The 26578-nt window shown below is 50.1% G+C and overlaps 1 protein-coding gene across 1 annotated transcript in view; it reads left to right on the forward strand.

Annotated features, from left to right (window-relative positions):
* The first annotated feature begins 21008 nt into the window (after positions 1-21008).
* Positions 21009-26578, forward strand: part of LOC141167629 (uncharacterized) — a 30826-nt gene continuing 25256 nt past the window's right edge. The window contains exon 1 of the mRNA XM_073655010.1: positions 21009-21608. Within this exon, the coding sequence (XP_073511111.1) occupies positions 21082-21608 (527 nt within the window). The 5' untranslated portion in view covers positions 21009-21081. The remainder of the gene's footprint in view (positions 21609-26578) is intronic.

Here is a 26578-nt window from a genome sequence, read left to right on the forward strand (position 1 = left end):
TCATCCCCATGTCGCCTGCAGCGGTGCTCAGTAAGGATCACCCCAGAGGCTGACTTACCCACAGGGTTGTCATCCCCATGGGTGCATGTCACCTGCAGCGGTGCTCAGTCAGGATCACCCCAGAGGCTGACTCACCCACAGAAGTGTCATCCCCATGGGTGCATGTCACCTGCAGCGATGATCAGTAAGGATCACCCTAGACTGGGGTTGACCTTTTAGCCTAAGCCTCTAGTTTTGCAGCCCTAGGGCTGCAGAATGAAAATCTAACCGAAGCTCTCTGGCTGCAAAGGTTCTCTCTGTGCAGACATAGGGCTACACAATGCATCTCTATTGGAAATCTGTGTATGACCGATATTTCTCTTTCTTTTTCTTTGAACACAAATATTGAAACACCTGAATGTTTTGGGGGCAGGTCAGATGCAAGTTGAGGAGTTACTTCACCCCCTACAATTTTGGGGGGCTTAAAGGGGACTGGAATTTTTTTATTTTTTTTTTACACTAATTATTTTTAGTAAACATTTCTGGGCTACAGTCACATTTTGGGGTCCATTTGACAAGACACATTTTGGGGTGCAGCCACCTCAAGTACTAAATACTGCCTCCCACGTCACCACATCTGTATTTTTCATGCACTCCTGGTTTTGGTTTATAATAACTGATATAAAAAACTAAACAATAAACTAACATGTGAACTCAGCCTTACAGTGTATTTTCCCTTATATCCTGTATTTTGTTGTATATTCTAGAGTGAACAGCATGTATTGTGGAAATAAATCTGCTATGGTGTATTCTTATAAATGAACAGTAGATGGCAGTGTAGTCTGCTCTCAGTGCATGGCAATGCTGGGGGAGGGGGGCTGTGTGTTTCTGTATTGAAGCTTCTCTCTCTGAGAAGACATTGAATGTTAATTAGCTGCTTGTATAGGGGGAGGTTTAAGATAAATCTGCTATAGTGTAGTTTTAAAAAGAAATAGTAGATGTAGTAGTAAATAGTAGTCTGCTTCACATCGCCCTCCCCAGGTCCGACATACATACAGCTTTGTATCGCCCTCCCCAGGTCCGACATACATACAGCTACGCATCGCCCTCCCCGGGTCCGACATATATACAGCTTCGCATCGCCCTCCCCGGGTCCGACATACATACATCTTCGCATCCCCTGCCCAGGTTCGACACACAGCGCAGCATCTCCGTCCCCAGGTCCGACACACAGCGCAGCCTCTCCCTACTTGCTAGAGATGGGGTGCACCTTACGAAGACTGGAAAACATGTATTTGGAAGTCGCCTTGCTACACTCATCAGCAGAGCTTTAAACTAGAACAATGTGGGAAGGGAAGCAAAAGGCCAGAAAAAGCCATACAGCTGACAAATACTATTGAGATCTCTGCTACTGGAAGTGGAAAGGAAGAATAAAGACAAAACAATTTAAATAATAAAAATATGGGAGGAAGAGAAACCAATCACAAACTAAAATGTTTTTATACAAATGCACAAAGCATGGGCAACAAACAAGGAGAATTAGAACTACTAACGCAGGAAAAGAAATATGATGTCATTGGAATCACTGAAACTTGGTGGGACGATACACATGATTGGAATAAAAGGATACAACTTATCTGCAAGAAACAGACTTGATAAACAAGGAGGAGGTGTCGCATTGTATGTTAGAAAAGCGAATATCTGCACAGAGATTGAAGCTTCAGAGACTGGGAGTTCTGTGGAAACTGTTTGGGTAAGAATACAAGGAGAGAACAACGGAAAGGACACCATTGTAGGCATTTACTACAGGCCACCTGGGCAAGCTGAAGATATGGATGAACTCTTTATGTATCAAATGACCAAGTTCTCCAAAAAATATGACGTAGTGGTCATGGGAGATTTCAACTATCCAGACATTTGTTGGGAATCTCTCTCAAGTAAAACTAACAGGTCAAGCAAATTCTTATCCTCTCTTGCTGACAACTTTATCTTCCAAAAGGTAGGGGAGAAAACAAGGGGATCTGCTACTTTGGATCTAATCCTTATAAACAGGGAGGAAATGGTTGAGGAGGTAAAGGTGGCTGGGACCCTAGGAGGCAGCGATCATGCTATTATAGAATTTTGGATAACTAGAGGAGGAAGACATGTGAAGACTCAGACTTCAAGGTTAGATTTTAGAAAGGCAGATTTTAAGAGACTCAGAAAAAGAATAGGAGGGATCCAATGGCTGGATGTCCTTAAGGACAAAAATGTCCAGGAAGGATGGGAAATTTTTAAAAATGAGATTCTCAAAGCACAATCGTTAACTATCCCGAAAAGTAGGAAGAATGGGAAGCATTTAAGGAAACCAGGATGGATGAACACAGAACTTAAACACATGCTAAAAAGAAAGAAAGAAATGTTTATTAAATGGAAAGAGGGAGGCATATCTAAAGAAGATTATAATGCAGTCTGCAGATCCTGCAGGGCATGTATCAGGTTAGCTAAAGCTGACAATGAATTAAGGCTTGCAAGAGATGTCAAAAGCAATAAAAAAGGATTTTGGGGGTATGTCAAAAGTAAAAGAAAAGTCAAAGATGCTATAGGATTTTTACAGGATGAAAATGGAGAAATGGTAAGAGAGGATGTTGAGAAGGCCAAACTTTTTAATTCCTATTTTGCATCTGTTTTCTCTCAGAAAGAAAATGTAACATCAACTGATCTTCACTGTCCTTTTAAAGGAATAGAAGAATCCAAGTTATCTGTAAACAGAAAGATTGTGAGGGAATATTTAGCTAACATAAATGAGTTCAAGTCTCCAGGTCCAGATGAATTACACCCCAGAGTACTGAAGGAGATCGTAGAAGAAATTTTAGAACCACTCTCCATAATCTTTGAAAATTCTTGGAGAACAGGAGAAGTCCCAGAAGACTGGAGAAGAGCAAATGTTGTTCCTATCTTCAAAAAGGGGAAGAAGGTGGACCCAGGGAACTATAGGCCGGTGAGTCTGACTTCTATACCAGGAAAGATCTTTGAACAAATTATTAAACAACATGTATGTAAGTACCTGGATAAGAATGAAGTGATTAACCAGAGTCAGCATGGGTTTATAACTAACAAGTCATGTCAGACTAACTTAATTTCCTTCTATGACAGAATCACTGACTGGGTGGATCAGGGAAATGCTGTAGATATAGTATATCTTGACTTCAGCAAAGCATTTGACAAAGTATCTCACACCATCCTTATTGAAAAAATGACCAAGTATGCAATGGACCAGGCAACTGTTAGGTGGATTCATAACTGGCTTAGTGATCGGACTCAAAGGGTGATTGTAATGTCTCAAGTGGGGTACCACAGGGCTCCGTCCTGGGACCTGTATTGTTCAACATCTTTATCAATGATTTAGATGAAGGAATTGAGGGTAAACTGATTAAATTTGCTGATGACACAAAGCTAGGAGGGATAGCTAATACTAGAGAAGAGAGAGAGAGGATTCAAAAAGACCTAAATAAACTGGAGCAACAGAATGGTTTTTAACAGGGAAAAATGCAAAGTACTACATCTGGGCAATAAAAATGAAAAAAGCATATACAGAATGGGAGGAATAGAGCTAAGCAACAGTACATGTGAAAAAGATTTAGGTATACTAATAGATCATAGACTGAACATGAGTCAACAGTGTGATGCAGCAGCAAAAAAAGCAAATACAATTCTGTGATGTATTAACAGAAGCATACAGTCTAGATCACGTGAAGTCATTATTGGTCTTTACTCCTCTTTGGTCAGACCTCATCTGGAATACTGTGTACAGTTTTGGGCACCACATTTTAAAAAAGACATAGACAAACTGGAGCAAGTTCAGAGAAGAGCGACCAGAATGGTGACTGGTCTGCAAACGGAACGGTTGCAGGATTTGGGAATGTTTAGCTTGCAAAAAAGAAGACTGAGAGGAGACTTAATAGCTGTCTACAAATATGTCAAGGGCTGTCACATTGTAGAAGGATCATCTTTATTCTCATTTGCACAAGGAAAGACTAGAAGCAATGGGATGAAACTAAATGGGAGGAGACAGATTAGATATTAGAAAAAACTTTTTGACAGTTAGGGTGATTAATGAGTGGAACAGGCTGCCACGAGAGGTGGTGAGTTCCCCTTCAATGGACGTCTTCAAACAGAGGCTGGACAGACATCTGTCTGAGATGATTTAGTGAATCCTGCTTTGAGCAGGGGGTTGGACCAGATGACCCAGGAGGTCCCTTCCAACTCTACCATTCTATGATTCTATGATTCTATGATACCCAGGTCCAACACACAGCACAGAATTTCCCTTCCCAGGTCCGACACAGCGCAGCATCTCCCTCCCCATGTCCGACACACAGCGCAGCATCTCCCTCCCCAGGTCCGACACACAGTGCAGCACCTCCCTCCCCAGGTCCGACACAGCGCAGCATCACCCTCCCCGGGTCCGACATACATACAGCTTTGCATTGCCCTCCCCGGGTCCGACATACATACAGCTTCGCATCACCATCCCCAGGTCCGACATAATACAGCTTCACATCGCCCTCCCCGGGTCCGACATACATACAGCTTTGCATCGCCCTCCCCGGGTCCGACATACATACAGCTTCACATCGCCCTCCCCGGGTCCGACATACATACAGCTTTGCATCTCCGTCCCCAGGTCCGACACACAGCGCAGCCTCTCCCTACCCAGGTCCAACACACAGCGCAGAATTTCCCTCCCCAGGTCCGACACAGCGCAGCATCTCCCTCCCCATGTCCGACACACAGCGCAGCATCTCCCTCCCCAGGTCCGACACACAGTGCATACCTCCCTCCCCAGGTCCGACACAGCGCAGCTTCGCCCTCCCCGGGTCCGACATACATACAGCTTTGCATTGCCCTCCCCGGGTCCGACATACATACAGCTTTGCATCACCATCCCCAGGTCCGACATACATACAGCTTCACATCGCCCTCCCCGGGTCCGACATATATACAGCTTCTTATCGCCCTCCCCGAGTCCGACATACATACATCTTCGCATCCCCTGCCCAGGTTCGACACACAGCGCAGCATCTCCGTCCCCAGGTCCGACACACAGCGCAGCCTCTCCCTACCCAGGTCCAACACACAGCGCAGAATTTCCCTCCCCAGGTCCGACACAGCGCAGCATCTCCCTCCCCATGTCCGACACACAGCGCAGCACCTCCCTCCCTAGGTCCGACACACAGCGCAGCGCCTCCCTCCACAGGTCCGACACAGATCAGCTTCGCCCTCCCCTGGTCCGACATACATACAGCTTTGCATTGCCCTCCCCGGGTCCGACATACATACAGCTTCGCATCACCATCCCCAGGTCCGACATACATACAGCTTCACATCGCCCTCCCCGGGTCAGACATACATACAGCTTCGCATCGCCCTCCCAGGGTCCGACATACATACAGCTTCGCATCGCCCTACCCAGGTCCGACATACATACAGCTTCACATCGCCCTCCCCGGGTTCGACATACATACAGCTTCGCATCGCACTCCCCAGGTCCGACATACATACAGCTTCGCATCGCCCTCCCCGGGTCCGACATACATACAGCTTCACATCGCCCTCCCCGGGTCCGACATACATACAGCTTTGCATCGCCCTCCCATGGTCCGACATACATACAGCTTCATATCGCCCTCTCCGGGTCCGACATACATACATCTTTGCATCCCCCTCCCCAGGTCTGACACACAGCGCAGAATCTCCCTCCCCAGGTCCAACACACAGTGCAGCACCTCCCTCCCCAGGTCCGACACACAGCCCAGCACCTCCCTCCCCAGGTCCGACACACAGCGCAGCACTTCCCTCCCCAGGTCCGATACACAGCGCAGCATCTCCCTCCCCAGGTCCGACACACAGTGCAGCACCTCCCTCCCCAGGTCCGACACACATCCCAGCACCTCCCTCCCCAGGTCCGACACACAGCGCAGCACTTCCCTCCCCAGGTCCGACACACAGCGCAGCACCCCCCTTCCCAGGTCCGACACACAGCGCAGCATCTCCTTCCCCAGGTCAGAAATACACACAGCCAGCATCTCCCTCCCCAGGTCCGACACACAGCGCAGCATCTCCTTCCCCAGGTCCGAAATACACACAGCGCAGCATCTCCCTCCCCAGGTCCGACATACATACATACAGCATCTCCCTCCCCAGGAAAGCCCTCTAGGTACATGCTAGTTATGTAATACAGCAGCACACAAAGTTAGTGAAAAAAAATGTAGTTTAATAGCCCATGTGGTGAAGTTTCGGTCCCATATCGTGGACCTTTAAGAAAGTACCAAGTGCAAGTGCAGAATATTTAAGGCAGCCAAATTATACAATTAATCAGCAGCAATTCTGAAAAAAATTGTAACAGTGCATATACAGTGTACAATAATAATGTGCATCAGGTGGAATATAGACAATCTATACATATACACAATTACTCAATAATGTGATAAGAATAATATATCCAGCTTCCAATAATGTGCAAAATTTATTGCCGGGAGTAGAATAAAATCTACATGAAATAACGCACAGACAGCGCAGCAACGCGTTTCTGACGCCAAGTGTTCAAATATTCATTCTCATGGAGTATATATATATATATATATCCTTTAAATATTGAATCAATATTATCAAAGGTTAACAATTATTGGTCATAAAATAGCCTTCAGCTAAACAATTGCTTTTGATAAATTTACATTAGAGTGTACATAGTGATTTGTATATATCTATCTGTATACAGGGGGCTGTATACACGGGGGTCTGTATATATACAATGTATATGCTTGCAAACACTGTATTAATAAAAGCCCTCAGTCTTGCTTCCTCACCCCCTGCAGCGTGATGAGGTCTCATGGTGCCGCAGTGACATCAGCAGCGTGCGCACGCCACAGCCCGAGGGCTCAGGGAGCTGATCTCCACGAACCCCGAAACTACCGGCGCACACCGACTTTCATCTGAAATAGCGTCTTAAAGACACTAATAAGAATAAGTACAGGGATAACCGCCCACCCCCACATGCCGGCGAAGACTCCGGTTTTGTTATGGAGTCTGGGGAAGGGAGGGGAAATTTAAAAAATATATATATTTATTTTTTTAAATCCTGAGCCTAGCTCCGCCCCCACGACCCACCACCCTAGGCACCGGACCTAGAGATATAGATAGATAGAGAGATAGAGAGATAGATAGATAGATAGATAGATAGATAGATAGATAGAGAGATATAGAGAGAGATATAGATAGATAGATAGAGAGATAGATAGATAATAGATAGATAGAGAGATAGATAGATAACTAGATAGATAGAGAGATATAGAGAGAGATATATATAGATAGATAGAGAGATAGATAGATAATAGATAGATAGATAATAGATAGATAACTAGATAGATAGAGAGATATAGATAGAGAGATAGATAGAGAGATAGATAGATAGAGAGATATAGAGAGAGATATATATAGATAGAGAGATAGAGAGATATATAGATAGATAGAGAGATATAGATAGAGAGATAGATAGATAGAGAGATATATAGATAGATAATAGATAGATATATAGAGAGATATATATAGATAGAGAAATATGTGTTGTTTTTTTAAATCCCAAGCCTGGTTCCACCCCCTGTCTTAGATAATCCTCTTGGCTTCAATACGCACTATGCAGCTTTTTCTTTGATCCCTCCTGCGGTTTCTGGTGGCTCGGGGAAGAGGGCACCCCCAGCACCATGTTACATCAATGTGAAGATTCAATGGCATTTCCCTATCTCACTTTAACCTTGATATCTCCAGAACCGTGGGTCCGATAAACAATCCAAGATATACGTTCTGTAGACTGGACCGTCAGCTTTCCAGGGATTCATCTCCTGAGTGACAGGCATCTTGTACCGAGGAGCAGCACCCCGAGAGCCGTGATCCCCCTCTGACCAGGCGGCCCATGTCTACTAAATGAGGTTACCCACTTTCCAGTGCTGATATATCGGCTTGTGAAGGTCCATGATGGCCCAAACTTGCAGTGTGTACAGAGCTCAAGTAGACCTACAGAATGAATGGTGGCACTTGTTAATATCAAGAGTGGTTCCAGTACCAGACATGTCTAAATTTGGTACCGTTTGCTCCGGTTCCGAAGGTCCAATCAACAATCGGCGACAAACACTTTGTAGCACTCGCTCTCCCCTTTCAAGCAACTCCTCACATGTGTATGTGACGCGCCCCTGGGCCTGTGTCGCGCTGCGTTGCGCACGCGGGAGCTTACCCGGAGCCGGATCTGTTGAGGGTTGTAGTCTCGTGGCGGTGACCCGGTCCGTGCCCAGGGAGTCAAACTGAGCGGCGATGTATCAGCGGTAGATGTTGGACGACTACGCCACCCGTTGAGTACAGCTAAGGAGCTGCTGCTGCAGGGCAGACCGCTGAGGCCGGTGGTAGGATTGTGCAGCGTGATAGTATAACCCCCAACGGGAGGGGTATGGCCTCAGGGCAGCCGACGTGGATGATGGGGGTAGCAGGAACCACTCAGAGACGGTACGGTGTAGTTCAGGGTCTTTACTGGTGACAAAGATAGACCCTCCCGGAGTACTGGCTAGCGATAGGGGCCTGGTCAGTCCTTGAGCAGATGGGATCTCCCCTGGCCAGGCGGAGTTGTAGGCCTCCCAAACTAACTGTACTCTTCTGGCTACCTTGCTAGAGGCGGGTATAAGTAGCCCACGTCCCTGAGTGTACCGTGTGGTGCTCACCCGTATGGCCGGTGACTCGGGGCCTTCTAGTAGCTTCCGCTCCACGACGGCGGTGCTGGTCCCATGCGTGTGACCGTGCCTTCGGGTTTCTTGGCCAGAGGACCTGGAATCCCCTGCCTGACGGATTCTGCTGCTGGGTAGGAGTTAGTCCCCACAGCCTCGGACTCCGGGTCCGGTAAGAAATCTTCTCAGTCAGGGCGAGCTCTGCAGCTGCCAGCCCCTGACTCCTTGTAACACTGCTCCCACAGAGCTCCTGATGTTCTGTTCCTATATTTGCTTCTTTTCTCTGTCTCTACTTCTTCTCTACTCTCTAACCCTGCCTCAGCCCTAGGTTTATATAGGGGAAGTTCTTCCCCTCCCAGGACTGGGCAGGAGGTGTGGCATGCATAGGATCCCTGACCAAGAGACCTCCCACCTGCTCTCAGACGTAATATCTCTATCACTGTGGCAACCAGACCCCTGGGGTGTCACATATGCATGTCATTTTTCTGAGGGGCAGCACCGCAAGAAGCGAGCCACCCCTACCTGGTAAATGCTAAGTGTGAGTCTGTGATAGTGAGTGCCGTATTTGGCACATTCTATCAAAGTCTCACACTAAAGATCTGCATCTGAAAATGCTCCTCCGACTTTGGGGGGCAGATCTCAGCAGCTAAGGGAGCACACTGCAAACGGACAGAGATGTATTTAGATAATCCTCTTGGCTTCAATATGTGACTAGCGGAAAATACAAATTTCAAAAAGAACTTCGGCACTCCATACATGAATACATAAGAAATATTGCATCTAGACTGATGTCACTTTACAAAATGAAGGTTTTTTGTGCATAATTTGGCCAATTCATGTGTGCCCATCAACCATGACAAGGTAACCTTCATATGATGGGTAACTACGCTAAGCTACCACTGGATATGCCACTCTTGGGCTGAAAGCCTCTATGGACAATATGTCTCTGCTTGGGCTTTAAACCTACGATGTATGGGCTGGTAGAGAAAGTTAAAACCACCTGTGAATGAATAGAAGGAATTAGTGGGAGGGACGCATGGTCAGAAAAAAGGCTATCAAACTTCTAATAGTGTGAACACGTACCTGCTGCAATGTCCCAGGAGCGGGATCCCAAAAATGATTAATAGAAAAGAGAGGGGTCGCTCACTGGTCTATTCGGGTGCTCTGAAGAAAAAAGTCATCTCAATTGCAAAAAGAACTTCGGCACTAGCGGAAAATACAGGCCTGGATATATCCGTTAAATAATAGAATAAATATTATCAAATGTTAAATATTTTTGGTCATAACATAAGCTTCAGCTAAACAATTGATTTTGATAAATTTACATTAGAGTGTACATTGTGATTTATATCTATCTATCTGTATACAGGGGGGTCGGTTCTATACAGTACAGACCAAAAGTTTGGACACACCTCATTTAAAGATTTTTCTGTATTTTCATGACTTTGAAAATTGTACATTCACATGTGGAATTATATACTTAACAAAAAAGTGTGAAACCACTGAAAATATGTCTTATATTCTAGGTTCTTCAAAGTAGCCACCTTTTGCTTTGATGACTGCTTTGCACACTCTTGGCATCAAAGCAAAAGGTGGCTACTGTGAAGAACCTAGAATATAAGACATATTTTCAGTGGTTTCACACTTTTTTGTTAAGTATATAATTCCACATGTGTTAATTCATAGTTTTGATGCCTTCAGTGTGAATGTACAATTTTCAAAGTCATGAAAATACAGAAAAATCTTTAAATGAGAAGGTGTGTCCAAACTTTTGGCCTGTACTGTACATATAATATATATATATATATATATATATATATATATATATAGTGTATATGCTTGGAAACACTTTATTAACAAAAAACCCTCAAGCCCCTGTCTCACATAGCGAGATCTCGAGCGAGATCGCTGCTGAGTCACGGTTTTGGTGACGCAATAGCGACCTCACCAGCGATGTCGCTATGTGTGACACTTTGCAGCGATCAGGCCCCTGCTGTGAGGTCGCTGATCGCTGCGAAATGTCCTGGACCATCGCTGTGTGGGACCAGTGATCAGGCTGGTAACCATGATAAACAGCGCGTTACTAGGGGTACACGTGCACTTAGTAATCTGCTGTTTATCATGGTTACCACTCTGCTACGGTGAGCGTGTACCCCTAGTAACCCGCTGTTTATCATGGTTACCAGCCTGCTCCTGCTTCAGCAGGCTGGTAACCAGGAGCAGGACATCGTGGAAAGATTCTTTCCACGATGTCGCTGCTCCCCTGATCGCTGGTGACCCTGCCTGTTTGACAGCTCACCAGCGACCACATAGCGACGCAGCAACGATCCCTGACAGGTCGTATCGTTGTCGGGATCGCTGTAGCCTGGCTAAGTGTGACGGGGCCTTCAGTCTTGCATCCTCGCCCCCTGCTGAGCTGATAAGGCCTAATGGACGGGGTGGGGAGAGCCATTCTTTTTCAAAATGTCCAATCACAAGCCTTACTCCGCCTACTTGTGAAACAAATACAAACTGCCATACTTGAAACCATTGTGCCAGACTAGCTGAAAAGCTATTGCTTGCTTACCTTGAATATCACTTTTGCTATTTTCCTAATATTGCTTTTTTTTCAGAGATTGATATTGCCCTTTTGGACACTGCTTCCAGAAGATATATTGGTTTTCTTACACTTTTGGATACCAAACTTCAGTTTCAAGCACGAAGTCTGCTAAAGTAAGTTCAAATATTCATTACCACGGAGTATATATATCCTTTATGTAATGGAATAAATATTATCAAATGTTAAGAATTATTGGTCATAAAATAGCCTTCAGCTAAACAAATGATTTTGATAAATTAACATTAGAGTGTACATAGTGATTTTGGAGTAATTGTGTATATATATATATATATATACTGTACCTCTGTATACAGGGGTACGCTCCTGGGGTCTGTATACAGGGGGTCTGGTCCAGGGTTTGTATACAGGAAGTCTGGAGGAGATTATATATATATATATATATATATATTATACTTGCAAACTTTTCATTTACAAAGAACCCTCAGACTTGCTTTCTCCTCACCCCTTGTGATGAACCTGTAGCCGCCATCTTGGTAATGATAAATCATATCCAGGGATGGCCACACTTCAGCAGCCCCCACCCTTGGGACCTTCTGTTAAAACGTCAACTAGATAGTTTCCCCCCATCCAGGCTCCTGTAAGATAAGAAGCCTACTTAACACTTGAATGCTAGGAGCTTCAAAGACTTCGAGAGGAAACACAGCCAGCAGGGGGGGGTGCTTCGTCTATCTGTACCTGACCATTTGTCCCATAGGACTAGTTTCTTTGTCTGTCACAAGCATGGAGGCATAAGATATAGAAACATGAATAGTACACGCATGTTGCGTGGGATGGGCCAATAAAAAAATATCACGGCGTCCCGGAGCCATTGCGCACACAAGCCTCCGCGGTAGACGTTTGTACGTGCTCTGGAAGCCAAGATATAGCGCGGAGCCATTCCTGAGGACCGTATGGTATCATAATTGATATCAAAAGGTCGGTTACGGCGGCCCGAATCCGTGGGAACCCCTGTGGGTATCCTGAGACCATCCCAGAAGAAGTTATTGGGTTCCTTAGAATTTGGGCTTCTGATCGAAGTTAGACCTGAGGGTGGAGACTGAGCCAGCTGACCTCACCAGCAGTGGGCGGGACGGGGCAGGCAAGATAGCAGGACAGACAAGAGATAAGTCAGTCTTGACCCAAGAGTGGTGTGCTGAACATCTGAGCACCAGCTGAGGCCACCAAGGGGAGGAGCAGTTTGACCATGCGGTGGTAGGCCTCAGCCTGTAACAAAGAACCGTGCCTGCGACCGCAGAATCCTCTCCCTGCGTCACAAGAAAATCAAGAAACCGGTAACTGATATGCTGTGGTGATTCTGTGTGTTGTATTCCATTGTTGTATAGTTTAGCCTGACCTTATACCTGTGTATATTTAGTTGTATATCGTGTATCTAGTGTATTATTATAATCAATTACCTCAAGTAATTGTGGGCCTGCCTTTTATTCTGCATAACGAACGCACGTCCGTGTGAGCTCGGCTCAAGCCAAAAACGCTACCCAGGGTTGGTTCCTGACCCGATATAGGCCCATTCACGGACTGGGCGTATATCTAAAATAGGGACTGGTGGCAGCATACCAACTGGGGATTGGGGAAGGCTGGTAGTGACGGTCGGAGGTTCAGATATATATATTCCTGGCGCGGCCAAGGAAGATATATATACCGCCCTCACTACAGAGGGCCCCGATACCCAGTAGGTTACAGGACAGTCTCCCTGGCGACCGCTTATCCTAGGTGCAGTTCCTTGACTGACCTGAGGCTAAGAGGGCGCTAGCGAGTTGTGCTGTGTAGTGACGTTACGGTTTAGTGACGTTGAAGGGATAACACACTACCGTGTTCCCTGCGCTGGTTGCAGCTTCCTGGCACTACTTTCTCTAGGTGCAGTACCTTGACTGACCTGAGAGGTAAGGGGGCGCCAGAGAGCTGCACCCACCGGCCGGCTTTCATCACATTGGTGGCAGAGCGGTGGGATTGCAGAATAATAGTGTTGTGGGACCCCTACTCCCAGGCACTAAAGACTGCCAGTGGTAACTTCCACTGCTGGAGTCTTAAGGTCAGCCCAACGTTAGACGGTCAGGCTAAAAGTATAACAAGGTGTGTGCAAACTCAGGGTTGCAGCGGTGTCTGTTACCAAGATGGCAGACGGCACCAGGAGCAAGACCCTGCAGGAGGCTAATGCTACGGTCCGTGTGGCAGGAGGGGAGGACATTGTTACTCATGGCGAGGAGGAGTCCAGCCCGGGCACCTCAGGGAGCCAGTCCCCAGTATACGGTCCCGCAGTGGGCTGCCCACCACCTACCCAGCCCAGCCTGTCCAGATCACAAGCCCTTTTACAAGCGGCTATGGCAAGTCTCCAGTCTCATGGCGATGCCGTCTACAAAACCCTCCTGGCAGCATCAGAGAAGGCAGCGGAGGAGGAGCGCGAAGCTGCGGAGCGCCGGGAGGCTGCGGAGCGTGCAGAGCGGGCTGCGGAGCGTGCAGAGCGAGCTGCGGAGCGCCAGCACCAACTGGACCTGGCCCAGCGGGGGCTTCCGCTAGAGCAACCAACCCATCAGGAGACCAAGTCGTCCAAAGTCCGAGCTGAGGACTTCCCTCTACTGGAGAAGGATGGGGACCTGGACTCCTTTCTGGTGGCATTTGAACGGACCTGTCTTCAGCACCATCTGGCCCGGGATCAGTGGGCCAGATACCTGACCCCCCGTTTGAGGGGTAAGTCCCTGGATGCCTTGGGGGACTTACCTGCCGGGGAGGTACAGAACTACGACTGCATCAAGCGGGCCCTGATCCGGCAGTACAACCTCACTCCCGAGTCGTACCGCCAGAAGTTCCGGAGCCTGCTGCGTGGCCCCAAGGACACCTGGACCGATCATATGCGGGCGCTGTTGAGAGCCGCAGAGCACTGGACCTCGGGTCTAGCGCTTACTACCCGCCAGGAGGTCCAGGAACTGTTCGTCACGGAGCAGTTCTTGTGGAACTGCCCAGAGGACCTCCGACAGTTCCTCCGTGACCGAAAACCAACAGGGGCTTCTGCTACAGCCGCCCTGGCAGACGAGTATGCCAATAACAGGGCGCCTGAGCTGAAGAAGTCTGCCAGCAGCACCTGGAGAGGGGGTAAGCCCAGTCATGCCCCTGTTTCCCCGGCCCCTAGAACACAAGGGGTGTATCCCCCTGTTGCCCTCTCCAGGCAAGGACCAGACGTAAGACGTTGTCATCTATGCAACAAACCAGGACACTTTAGGGCTGAGTGTCCCCAGCGCCAAAAGACCCCATCCCAGTCCCAGAGAGCGCCCAATGTTTTGTGTGTGGGAGGGGGTGGTGGTAGGTCCCTGGACAACATCCAACCCGTCACCATAGGCCGTTCTGCGGTCATGGGACTGCGGGACACGGGCGCTGAACGAACACTGGTACGGCCTGAGGTGGTGTCCCCCCAGGACTTGGTACCAGGAAAGACTCTTTCCGTCTCCGGGGTTGGAGGCGTGGAGCCGGCACTTCCCGTTGCCATGGTGTATTTGGACTGGGGTGCCGGAAGGGGGATGCGGGAGGTGGGAGTAACGCCAAATATTCCCGCAAATGTTTTATTAGGGACCGACTTGGGGCGTCTAGTATCGCAGTATGTACCCTCTGAACCCCCAAGTTCGGCCCCCCAAGAGTGTATTGATTTGTCTGCTGCTAATGCCAACCATGTTGTATGTAGTGTGTGTCCTGCTGAGGAGGAGGGAGTGAAACCTGAGGGTAACACCTGCACAGACACAACACAAACAGGGTTAGTGAAAGCAGGTGGGGAGTGTGGGGATGCCCGCAGAGGTGCTCAGCCGGCGTGCCGTGACCTCTTGTCCTCCGGTGAGGGAGGGGGCGGGCAGGATTCTGTAGAGGGAAGCTCAGGGATGGAGAGGGGGGCAGCTACCGGCTGTGTAGGGCTCCCAGGGGTATCCAGGCTGCTGAGTATAGGCCCACTGCAGGGGGAGGAACAGGCCATGGGAGGTGGGGGTGTCCCAAGAGAGGAGCCGCCAGGTAAGACCCCAGGGCAGGAGTTCCCCACATCCGAGATGTCCAAAGGCCTAGGAAGCCTGCCTGATCGGGCGGCTTGGTCAGAAACAGAGGGGAAGCAGGCACTACCCACGGTCACAGCGGTCATAGCCGCTGTCACCAGGAGTGGGAGCGCCGGAGCCCAAGGAGCCTTGCAGAGGTCCGACGGCTTCCCCACTTCTGACCAAGTGTCTGCCGGGTCAGACAGCGGCCAGGTGACATGCCTGGAGGGGCTGACAGAGGATGTGGCAGTTTCGTCGATTCTGGCCACATCAAGTCAGGAATTTCAGGCTGCGTTGGAAGCAGACGACAGCCTGAAAGCTCTCAAGGAACAGGCGGCACAGCCTCCCATGGAGTCAGACTGCGAGCGGGTGGTCTGGGACCAGGGACGGCTGTACCGGGTAACGGTCCAGCAGGGTTCACCGGAGGCGTGGCCCAGGGACCGACAGTTAGTGGTACCCTATCCGTTCAGGGCGGAATTGTTGCGGATCGCACCCGAGATTCCGATGGCCGGACACCTAGGGATCGCTAAAACCAAGGCCAGGATAGCTCAGCATTTCTACTGGCCTGGGATGGGAGCCGCGGTGGGTGCCTACTGCCGTTCGTGTGACACCTGTCAGAGGGTGGGGAAGGCGGGGCCGCGCCCCAAAGCCCCACTGGTAACTCTGCCAATCATCGAAGAGCCTTTCTCGAGGGTCGCTGTGGATCTTATTGGACCTCTGTCCACTCCCAGCCACTCCGGGAAATGCTTCATACTCACGGTAGTGGACTATGCCACCCGGTACCCGGAAGCGGTAGCTTTGTCGTCCATTCGGGCCGACAAGGTGGCTACCGCCTTACTGGAGATCTTCTCCAGAGTGGGTTTCCCCCAAGAAATGCTCACCGACCGAGGGACCCAGTTCATGTCGCGGCTGATGGAGTCCCTCTGTAAGCAAATGCAGGTGCAACATCTGGTGGCCAGCCCGTATCACCCACAGACTAATGGCCTGTGTGAGCGGTTCAATGGCACCTTAAAGCAGATGCTTAAGATGTTGGTCGACTCCCACGGGAGAGACTGGGAGCGTTACCTCCCACACCTCCTATTTGCTTACCGGGAGGTTCCGCAGGCCTCAACGGGGTTCCCCCCCTTTGAGCTCCTGTACGGGCGACGGGTACGGGGCCCCCTGGCTCTGGTGAAGGAAGCATGGGAAGGGGATTTGGCCACCCCCGAGGTGTCGGTCATCGAGTATGTCGTGCGCCACCGGGACAGGATGATGGCCTTGGCAAAGCTGGTGCAGGACAATATGGCCCAGGCCCAGGCCGACCAGAAGCGGTGGTACGACCAGAATGCTTGTGAGAGGACCTACCAGGTGGGTCAAAAGGTGTGGGTACTGGTCCCCGTACCACAGAACAAGCTTCAGGCAGCCTGGGAAGGTCCCTACTTCGTGCACCAGAAACTCAATGCCGTCACCTATCTGGTCACCCTGGATCACGCCCGTGGAAGGAGGAAGGCCTTCCACGTGAACATGATGAAGGCTCATCATGAGCGGGAAGCGACTGCCCACCCAGTGTGCAACCTTCCCGAGGAAGGAGAGGTAGAAACCCTCCTGGATCTGCTCACCCAAGCCAAGGCGGGTGGGTCCATCGAGGATGTGGGGGTTGGCCACCAGCTCACGGAGGACCAACGGTCCCAGCTGGGGACCACCCTGCACCCCTTCCGGGGGCTGTTCAGCAGCCTGCCCGGAAGGACTGAGATGGCTGTCCACGACGTGGACACTGGCGATCACCCGCCGATCCGGCGTTCAGCATATCGGGTCTCTTTCGAGGTGCAGGGAAACATGCGCCAAGAGATAGACGAGATGCTGAAGCTGGGGGTGATCCAGGCATCCAGCAGCGCGTGGGCCTCGCCTGTAGTCCTCGTACCAAAGAAGGACCGAACTACACGGTTCTGCGTGGACTACCGGGGGCTCAACGCTGTAACGGCCACCGATGCGTTCCCCATACCACGCATCGATGACCTGCTCGATCGGATGGCCGGGGCTAAGTACCTGACCATCATGGATCTGAGCCGGGGGTACTGGCAGATTCCTCTGACCCCCGCGGCAAGGGAACGCTCTGCCTTTATCACCCCTTTTGGACTGTACGAGTCCACAGTGATGCCATTCGGCATGAAGAATGCCCCTGCCACTTTTCAGCAGATGGTCAATACGCTGCTTGAGGGACTTGAAGGGTACGCGGCTGCGTACTTGGACGATATTGCAGTCTTCAGTCCCACTTGGGAGGATCACCTAGAGCACCTGCGGCAGGTGCTCGGTCGGATCCACCGGGCAGGCTTGACCATCAAGCCGGAAAAGTGCCAGCTGGGCATGAGTGAGGTCCTCTACCTGGGTCACCGGGTAGGCGGGGGGGTTCTGAAGCCAGAACCGGGGAAAGTGGATGCCATCGCATCCTGGCCCACTCCTAGGACCAAAAAGCAGGTGATGTCCTTCTTGGGGACCGCCGGGTACTATAGGAGGTTCGTCCCACACTATAGCACCCTGGCCAAGCCCCTGACGGACCTCACCAAGAAGAAGCTGCCCGTCGCAGTCGACTGGACAGTCGCCTGCGAGACAGCTTTCGGGGCACTCAAGGCCGCCCTAAGTAGCTCCCCTGTACTGCAAGCTGCCGACTTCGACCGGCCGTTTGTGGTACAGACCGACGCCAGTGACTTTGGCCTCGGTGCTGTGCTAAGTCAGGTCAACACGACAGGCCAGGAACATCCTGTCTTGTACCTGAGCAGGAAGCTACTGCCCCGGGAGGTGGCTTACTCCACGGTGGAAAAAGAATGCCTGGCAATTGTATGGGCCCTGCAGCGTCTGCAGCCCTACTTGTACGGGAGCCATTTCACCGTGGAGACGGACCACAACCCCCTCAGCTGGTTACACACGGTCTCTGGGTCGAATGGCAGGTTGCTACGCTGGAGCCTCGCTCTCCAGCAGTACCACTTCTCCATTCGCCACAGAAGAGGCCGTGACCACGGTAACGCTGACGGGTTATCCCGGCAAGGGGAGGGTGCAGAAGGACGCACGGGGGAACACAGGAATGTGCTACCCCCTCGCGCCCTCGTATAGGGGGAGGTGTGATGAACCTGTAGCCGCCATCTTGGTAATGATAAATCATATCCAGGGATGGCCACACTTCAGCAGCCCCCACCCTTGGGACCTTCTGTTAAAACGTCAACTAGATAGTTTCCCCCCATCCAGGCTCCTGTAAGATAAGAAGCCTACTTAACACTTGAATGCTAGGAGCTTCAAAGACTTCGAGAGGAAACACAGCCAGCAGGGGGGGGTGCTTCGTCTATCTGTACCTGACCATTTGTCCCATAGGACTAGTTTCTTTGTCTGTCACAAGCATGGAGGCATAAGATATAGAAACATGAATAGTACACGCATGTTGCGTGGGATGGGCCAATAAAAAAATATCACGGCGTCCCGGAGCCATTGCGCACACAAGCCTCCGCGGTAGACGTTTGTACGTGCTCTGGAAGCCAAGATATAGCGCGGAGCCATTCCTGAGGACCGTATGGTATCATAATTGATATCAAAAGGTCGGTTACGGCGGCCCGAATCCGTGGGAACCCCTGTGGGTATCCTGAGACCATCCCAGAAGAAGTTATTGGGTTCCTTAGAATTTGGGCTTCTGATCGAAGTTAGACCTGAGGGTGGAGACTGAGCCAGCTGACCTCACCAGCAGTGGGCGGGACGGGGCAGGCAAGATAGCAGGACAGACAAGAGATAAGTCAGTCTTGACCCAAGAGTGGTGTGCTGAACATCTGAGCACCAGCTGAGGCCACCAAGGGGAGGAGCAGTTTGACCATGCGGTGGTAGGCCTCAGCCTGTAACAAAGAACCGTGCCTGCGACCGCAGAATCCTCTCCCTGCGTCACAAGAAAATCAAGAAACCGGTAACTGATATGCTGTGGTGATTCTGTGTGTTGTATTCCATTGTTGTATAGTTTAGCCTGACCTTATACCTGTGTATATTTAGTTGTATATCGTGTATCTAGTGTATTATTATAATCAATTACCTCAAGTAATTGTGGGCCTGCCTTTTATTCTGCATAACGAACGCACGTCCGTGTGAGCTCGGCTCAAGCCAAAAACGCTACCCAGGGTTGGTTCCTGACCCGATATAGGCCCATTCACGGACTGGGCGTATATCTAAAATAGGGACTGGTGGCAGCATACCAACTGGGGATTGGGGAAGGCTGGTAGTGACGGTCGGAGGTTCAGATATATATATTCCTGGCGCGGCCAAGGAAGATATATATACCGCCCTCACTACAGAGGGCCCCGATACCCAGTAGGTTACAGGACAGTCTCCCTGGCGACCGCTTATCCTAGGTGCAGTTCCTTGACTGACCTGAGGCTAAGAGGGCGCTAGCGAGTTGTGCTGTGTAGTGACGTTACGGTTTAGTGACGTTGAAGGGATAACACACTACCGTGTTCCCTGCGCTGGTTGCAGCTTCCTGGCACTACTTTCTCTAGGTGCAGTACCTTGACTGACCTGAGAGGTAAGGGGGCGCCAGAGAGCTGCACCCACCGGCCGGCTTTCATCACACCCCTGCTGGGCTGTTAACGCCAAATGAAGGGGGTGAGGAGAATGTACAGTCACAAACTTTACCACCCCTACCCTGCCTACCTATGAAGCAAATACAAATTGGGACACTTGAAACCATTGTGCCAGACGAGCTGAAAAGCCAGTGATTACTTATCTTGGATGTCACTTTTGCCATTTTCCTAATATTGCTTTTTTCGCTTTTTTTCAGTTTCAAGCATGAATTCTGCTAAAGTGTAAGTTCAAATATCCCTTCTCATGGAGGCTATATCCAGGGCCGTATTTGGTATTCATGCTGTCTTAGGCACTTTAAGTGGGCACGCCCCCTGCAGCATCACCCTCCCCTCCCCAGGTTCTCCATATTGCTTCTCCCCCCTCCCCAGGTTCTCACTCTACACTCTGCACTGATGTCAGCAGCGTGATGAGGTCTCATGGTGCCGCAGTGACATCAGCAGCGTGCGCACGCCACAGCCCGAGGGCTCAGGGAGCTGATCTCCACGAACCCCGAAACTACCGGCGCACACCGACTTTCATTTGAAATAGCGTCTTAAAGACACTAATAAGAATAAGTACAGGGATAACCGCCCACCCCCACATGCTGGCGAAGACTCCGGTTTTGTTATGGAGTCTGGGGAAGGGAGGGGAAATTTAAAAAATATATATATTTATTTTTTTAAATCCTGAGCCTAGCTCCGCCCCCACGACCCACCACCCTAGGCACCGGACCTAGAGATATAGATAGATAGAGAGATATATATTTTCTTTAAATCCCAAATATGGCTCCACCCCCCACCCTAGGTACAGGACCCCTGGTGCCTAGCGGAAGATACAGGCCTGGATATATCCTTTAAATAATTGAATAAATATGATCAAATTTATCATTTTAAATTATAATTTTTAGTCATAAAATAAGCTTCAGCTAAACAATTGCTTTTGATACATTTTCATTAGAGTGTACATAGTGATTTTGGTGTAATTGTGTACTTTCATACTTCCATGAGTTGCTTTTCTTATGGATAAGCTTTGGACCATCAGAAATGGAGCATCTAGTAACTATTTTCTCTGCCTTTTTAACAGTCACAACCGAACTCCGAAGACTTGCCCATTATGCTTCAGGCCACAGAAAATCCTCTCTACCCATTTAAAGCAGACATGTATGAGACTGAGCAGTAAAGATGAGAGAGAAGCTACTCTGGAATCGGCCAAAAAGACTCTGGTCAACATTGCATCCAAGGGAACAGCTATCGATTATGAAGAGATCCTGTCTCTTGGATCCCTGGAGAATGTGGTCCCCTTCTTGGAAGAAAGAGGGTTTTTAATATTCAACAAACCGTCTACCTCTACACCACCTACACCTGGTGCTTCATCTGAGCAAACTGCTGAAACTGAGGCGCTAGAAGAGAACGTTGCAGGTGTACTGGTCCTAGAGGAGACAGAAGAAGAAATGGAGGTTACACCGGCACATGAAGAGCGTGAAGATGATGCTGAAAATGTACCCACCCTATTGGAGCCTGAAGAGCCTACAGAATACTGGCATGCTGATGATGATGAAGAACAAGAAAGAAGACTGGAAGAAGACAGTAGAGAAGAAGGTCACAGAGATGTTGAACTTACACTGCCACCTGAGGAAGGTCACAACGAAGAAAATGTGGAGGAAGCGGGTTTCGATCAAACCACACAGAGGTCAGTATGTATACATGGCCTATATCCTCTTAGCACTGCTAAACTCTTTTTCTGACATAAAATGTGCACCCTTCTGTATGTCCTTGTATACCCTGGCTTTCCCTCCCCCATCCTCCTTCTCCCCCATTCTCCTTCAACTGTTACCTATGAAACCTCTGGCCTTAAGGAGGCCATATGCCTCTTTGTTTATCAAGCAAAATCAAAATGGGAGGAAGTCCAGCAATGGTCAGATGGAAGGAGGAGAAATATTGGATATTTTTTATTTTTCATCTCCTCTTTCCATCTGACCATTGCTGGCCTTCCTCCTATATTGATATTGCTTGTTAAGCCTGGGTGTAGGCCCAAGATCTCTGTCCGTCCACCGCACCTACTCCTCTTGGACCTTGTGGTCTACTAACTGGTGAGCTGATCCACCCATTTTATTTGACTCTTATGTTTATACATGAAACACTATGTAATTAATCTACAAGCTGACATCATTTTGCTTATGTCTTTATATTGCAAGCCTGACTGTGGCTGATGGTCGATCATACAGGTGAAGTGACCGCGGGGAAGGCCGCGCATTGGTATCTATGATCTGGCCAAGCAAGATCCCCACACACAGACTCCATCTTGATAACCGTATCTTTACTCGTATACATTTTTAACACAGCAAAGAAAAACAATAAATGACAACCGTAAATATTCACAGTAATAACGTGTAGTGATAAGCTGACCCTCACTGTCCCTACTCACACGTTACCAGTCCTTTACTCCAGAAGGATGTGTCCCCCGTCGCAGGCCTGTCTGTCTTTGCAGGAGGGCGTCCCAGCCGGAGAAAAAAACAGGAACAACAAATTACGCTGAAAGGAGGGAATACTTCGGCCTCTCGCCAGAGGACCCGCTTACAGTCTCTCTGATCCGGATAGCAGCTTTGGTGGATTCCCTTATGTAGTCCACACTCCAGTAGCAGGGAGTGTAATAATCCCTCAGCAGTGAAGAAGTTGGGGAAGGCCCCGAGGATATGGTGTCAGGTAAAAGAAATCACGTTGAGAGTCTCTCCTGCGCCACACACGAGGGCCTGCACACTGTCCTGGCTCTTTTCACAGACCACAGCAAACTCTTTTCGTGCTTTTTCCTGCTTCCCACTTTGGTCACGTGACTCTCTAGGGCCGGACACAGGAGGCTCAGTCTTTTTCTCTGTCATCACACCCTGCGCAGGTGCAACCTCTGGCCACAAGGTGGCAACATCAACCTGCGTAATCACTTCTGTAACAGACTCTATTTCAATGATCACAGAACAGCCAGAGCCGGCCAGCTCACTACACGCCCCCCCCACTCAAAGGTTGGCAGTCCCTGTCAACGACCGGCTCCAGGGCGGCGATGGCTGTGGATGTGACAGGGGGCGGCTGGGAAGAGGGCCACACATATTGGTCTCTGTAGGACTGTCCTGGAGGTACCCCTGCAGTGGTCCTCGTTGTCCGCCTAACGGGTTGGATCCCCTCTCTCCTATCAGTCACCCCACTCTCTTTCCCAGTCAACATGTCAGTAGAGGAGGTAGTTGGTTCAAGTGCGTCAGTCGGACGGACAGGGGTAGGCATGCGTTCAGTCTCTACATCCCCGGGGTCAGTGTCTCCGACAGTATTAGTGATATCCATCTCTCTAGGTATCACAGTAGGGGAGCCAGGCTGGGAACGGCAGGGGCGCAACATATTACGGTGCAAAGTTCGGATGCTGCCGCTGTCTTCGCCCTGCACTCGATAGACGGGGCCACCGGGGTACGGCTGTCCAATTACTCGATAGACTTCGGTCTCCCACTTGGGCTGGAGTTTCCCTTGCGGCTTCTTTATTCGGACTAGGACCAGTTGACCTACATTCAGTGGGTCTTCTTGTACCGGAAGTGGGTCAGCGTGCACTTGATCCTGAATTTGTCGGCCTACTAGCCGGTAGACAGTCTCCATTCTCTGGCGGTGTGTTTGTAGCCAGGAAGGATAGGTACCACAGGTATCTTCTTCGGAGCTAGACAGTTGCAACTCATGGATGTCTTTGCCTGGACGGCCAAAGAGAAGGGTGTATGGGGTGTATCCGGTGACGGAATGGACCTGATTATTATAGGCCCACAGCAGTTCCGGGAGGAATCGAGGCCAGTCGGGCTTTTTGTCTTCAGCCAAAGTCCGGATCAGTTGTAAGAGGGTCCGGTTAAAGCGTTCACACGCGCCATTCCCTTGTGGATGGTAAGGGGTGGTCCTGGACTTCTTGATTCCATACATCCGTTGGAGTTCTTCAATGACTCGCCCTTCGAAACAAGCCCCCTGATCAGAGTGTAGCCGCTCCGGACACCCATAGACCCGAATGAATTGCTGACAGATAGCCTGTGCAGCTGATTCAGCAGTCTGATCCCTGGTAGCAACAGTGACAGCGAATTTCGTGAAGTGGTCCACCATCACCAGACAGTACTGGTAGCCACTATTCGCCGTTCCGATCAACAGATAGTCCACCATCAACAGCTCGAGGGGCCTCGACGTCTTAATAGTCTGGACGGGGGCACGCTGCTCTGCAGACTTGTGGAATTCACAGGTACGGCATGCTTGACAGACATTTTCAACCAACTTACGGAGCCCCGGACAAAAAATGAACTGCTGGGTCCACCGGAGGGTCTTGTCTATGCCGAAGTGGCCGTTCCTCCTGTGAGCTTCGCCCACCATCTCATGGGCCAACTGCACCGGGAAGACAATCTGCAAACACTCCTCCAGCATATGGGATAAAAGGGCCCTGCGACACAGGACTCCATTTTTCACAATCAGCCGATCCCACTGGGCAAGCAGAGCCAAGGCTCTGGTCGATAGTCGGGCTCGCACTTCGGAGGGCGGTTTCTCTTGTTTATTCACATACTGTTTCAGTAAGACGTGCTCGGGATCTCGATCTTGAAGCTTGGCCCATTCTTGCTGGGACAGGGGAGATCCCACTACGGCTTCAACCCCTCCTACAGCATACTGGCGGTTATCTTCTATTTGCTTTGCGAGCCGGGCAAAGTCAGGCATCTCATCTTCCTCCAACTCTTCATCCCGGTCCCCCACTGGCGGGGATGATGTCACTCTAGACAGGCTGTCAGCATTCTGATTCTCGTTCCCCGCTCTGTATTTAATTTTGTACTGGAATCTAGAGAGCCTGGCCATCCAGCGCTGTTCCATTGCCCCTAGTTTGGCATTCTCTAGGTGCGCAAGAGGATTGTTGTCCGTCATGACCAGCACCTCCGCTCCTGTCAGATAGCCGGCAAATTTCTCCGTCATAGCCCAAGTCAGAGCCAAGAGTTCCAAGCGGAAGGAACTGTAGTTGACGGGATTCTTTTCGGTGTCACGGAGAGACCTACTGGCATAGGCTATCACGCGTTCTTTATTATCTTGAACTTGAGAGAGGACCGCCCCTAGACCTTGAAGGCTGGCGTTGGTGTGCAACTGAAACGGTAATGTGTAGTCTGCATATGCCAGAACAGGGGGTGATGTTAGAGCAGCCTTAAGTGCCTGAAAGGATTTTTCTCGGTCAGGCCCCCAACTGATGCGTCGTCCTCTGGGGCTGTTCGCGGTCCCTCGGAGAACCTCATGCAGTGGTTCAGCAAGCCGAGCAAAGTCCTTGACAAACCGACGGTAGTAGCCTGCTAGCCCCAGAAAAGCCCGGACTTCTTTGACGGTAGTTGGCTGCGGCCACTCTTGAACGGCTGCTATCTTCTCCGGAGAGGGCTGGACGCCTTCGGCCGAGATCCGGTGACCCAAGTAGTCGATTTCCTGCTGGAACAGACGGCACTTGCTGGGCTTCAACTTCAAGCCGTGTCACCTCAAGCGCTGGAACACTTGGCCAAGCTTGTGAAGATGATCTTCAAAGGTGGCGGAGTATACCACGATGTCGTCAAGGTATATCAGCGTAAACTCAAAGTTGAAGTCCCCCAGACAGCGTTCCATTAGTCTCTGAAAGGTCCCCGGTGCGTTATTCAAGCCGAACGGCATCCGGTCGAACTCATACAGGCCCATGGGAAGGATGAAGGCGGTCTTTTCCCTGTCCTTCTCACTCATTGGAACCTGCCAATATCCACTGGCCAGGTCTAGGGACGAAAAATATTTGGCCTTCTTCAGGGCGGTCAGTGACTCTTCGATCCGAGGAAGTGGATATGAGTCCCGGATAGTGCAAGCGTTCAGCCTATGGTAGTCCACGCAAAACCTTAGGGAACCATCTTTCTTTTTGACTATCACCACGGGTGCAGCCCACGGGCTCTGGCTTTCACGTACCACTCCGGCGTGTAGCATAGATTCTAACAGGCTTTTCACCTCCTGGTATTGCTGAGGTGGTATCTGCCGGTACCTCTCGCGGATAGGGGGGGTATCGCCCGTGGGTATCTCGTGCTGGATACTGGTGGTACACCCAAAGTCTGTGTCATGCTTTGCAAAGGAGTCTTGGTGTTCCCGCAGAAGTTCCTCCACTTGAAACACTTCTTGTTCGGTGTACTGAGACGTGTCTAGCTGCACTTTTTCCCGTAGTTTTCGCCCAATGTCTTCATCGTCTACTTGAGCGTTTATGGCTGAGACGGTTACCGTCCAGTCGCCTTCTGTAGACGGGGTGAATTCTAGGGGTCCAATGGGATTCACTTCCGTGGGTAGAGCATATACCCGGGCAAGTTGAGTGCCGGCTTCAAGGGCTAGGCCTACGTCTGCGGTGTTGTTTAGCCTGACAGGGACTCTCCCGTTCCGCACGACAGCTAGAGTGCGAGCAACTAGTGGGTTTAGCTTACCCCCACTTGGGGTCCTCGGCTCGATCAACACTTCAACCCCCTCAAGTTGTCGGTGGGTGTTAAGGGGTAAGGAAATGACTGTCTCTTTTTCAGCGGGCAAAGTAATCCGGGTACGGCGTGGCACCGTAATGGCGGCTAGGGGTAGTTGTTCCTCTGCCATCTGTTGAAGTCCAACGGTCCGGATTACGCGCTGGAACGCCAGACGAGTCGG

The sequence above is a fragment of the Phyllobates terribilis genome, unplaced genomic scaffold, assembly GCF_046119375.1.
Source record: "Phyllobates terribilis strain yellow unplaced genomic scaffold, ASM4611937v1 Scaffold_11__3_contigs__length_659146591, whole genome shotgun sequence".
Classification (NCBI taxonomy): domain Eukaryota; kingdom Metazoa; phylum Chordata; class Amphibia; order Anura; family Dendrobatidae; genus Phyllobates; species Phyllobates terribilis.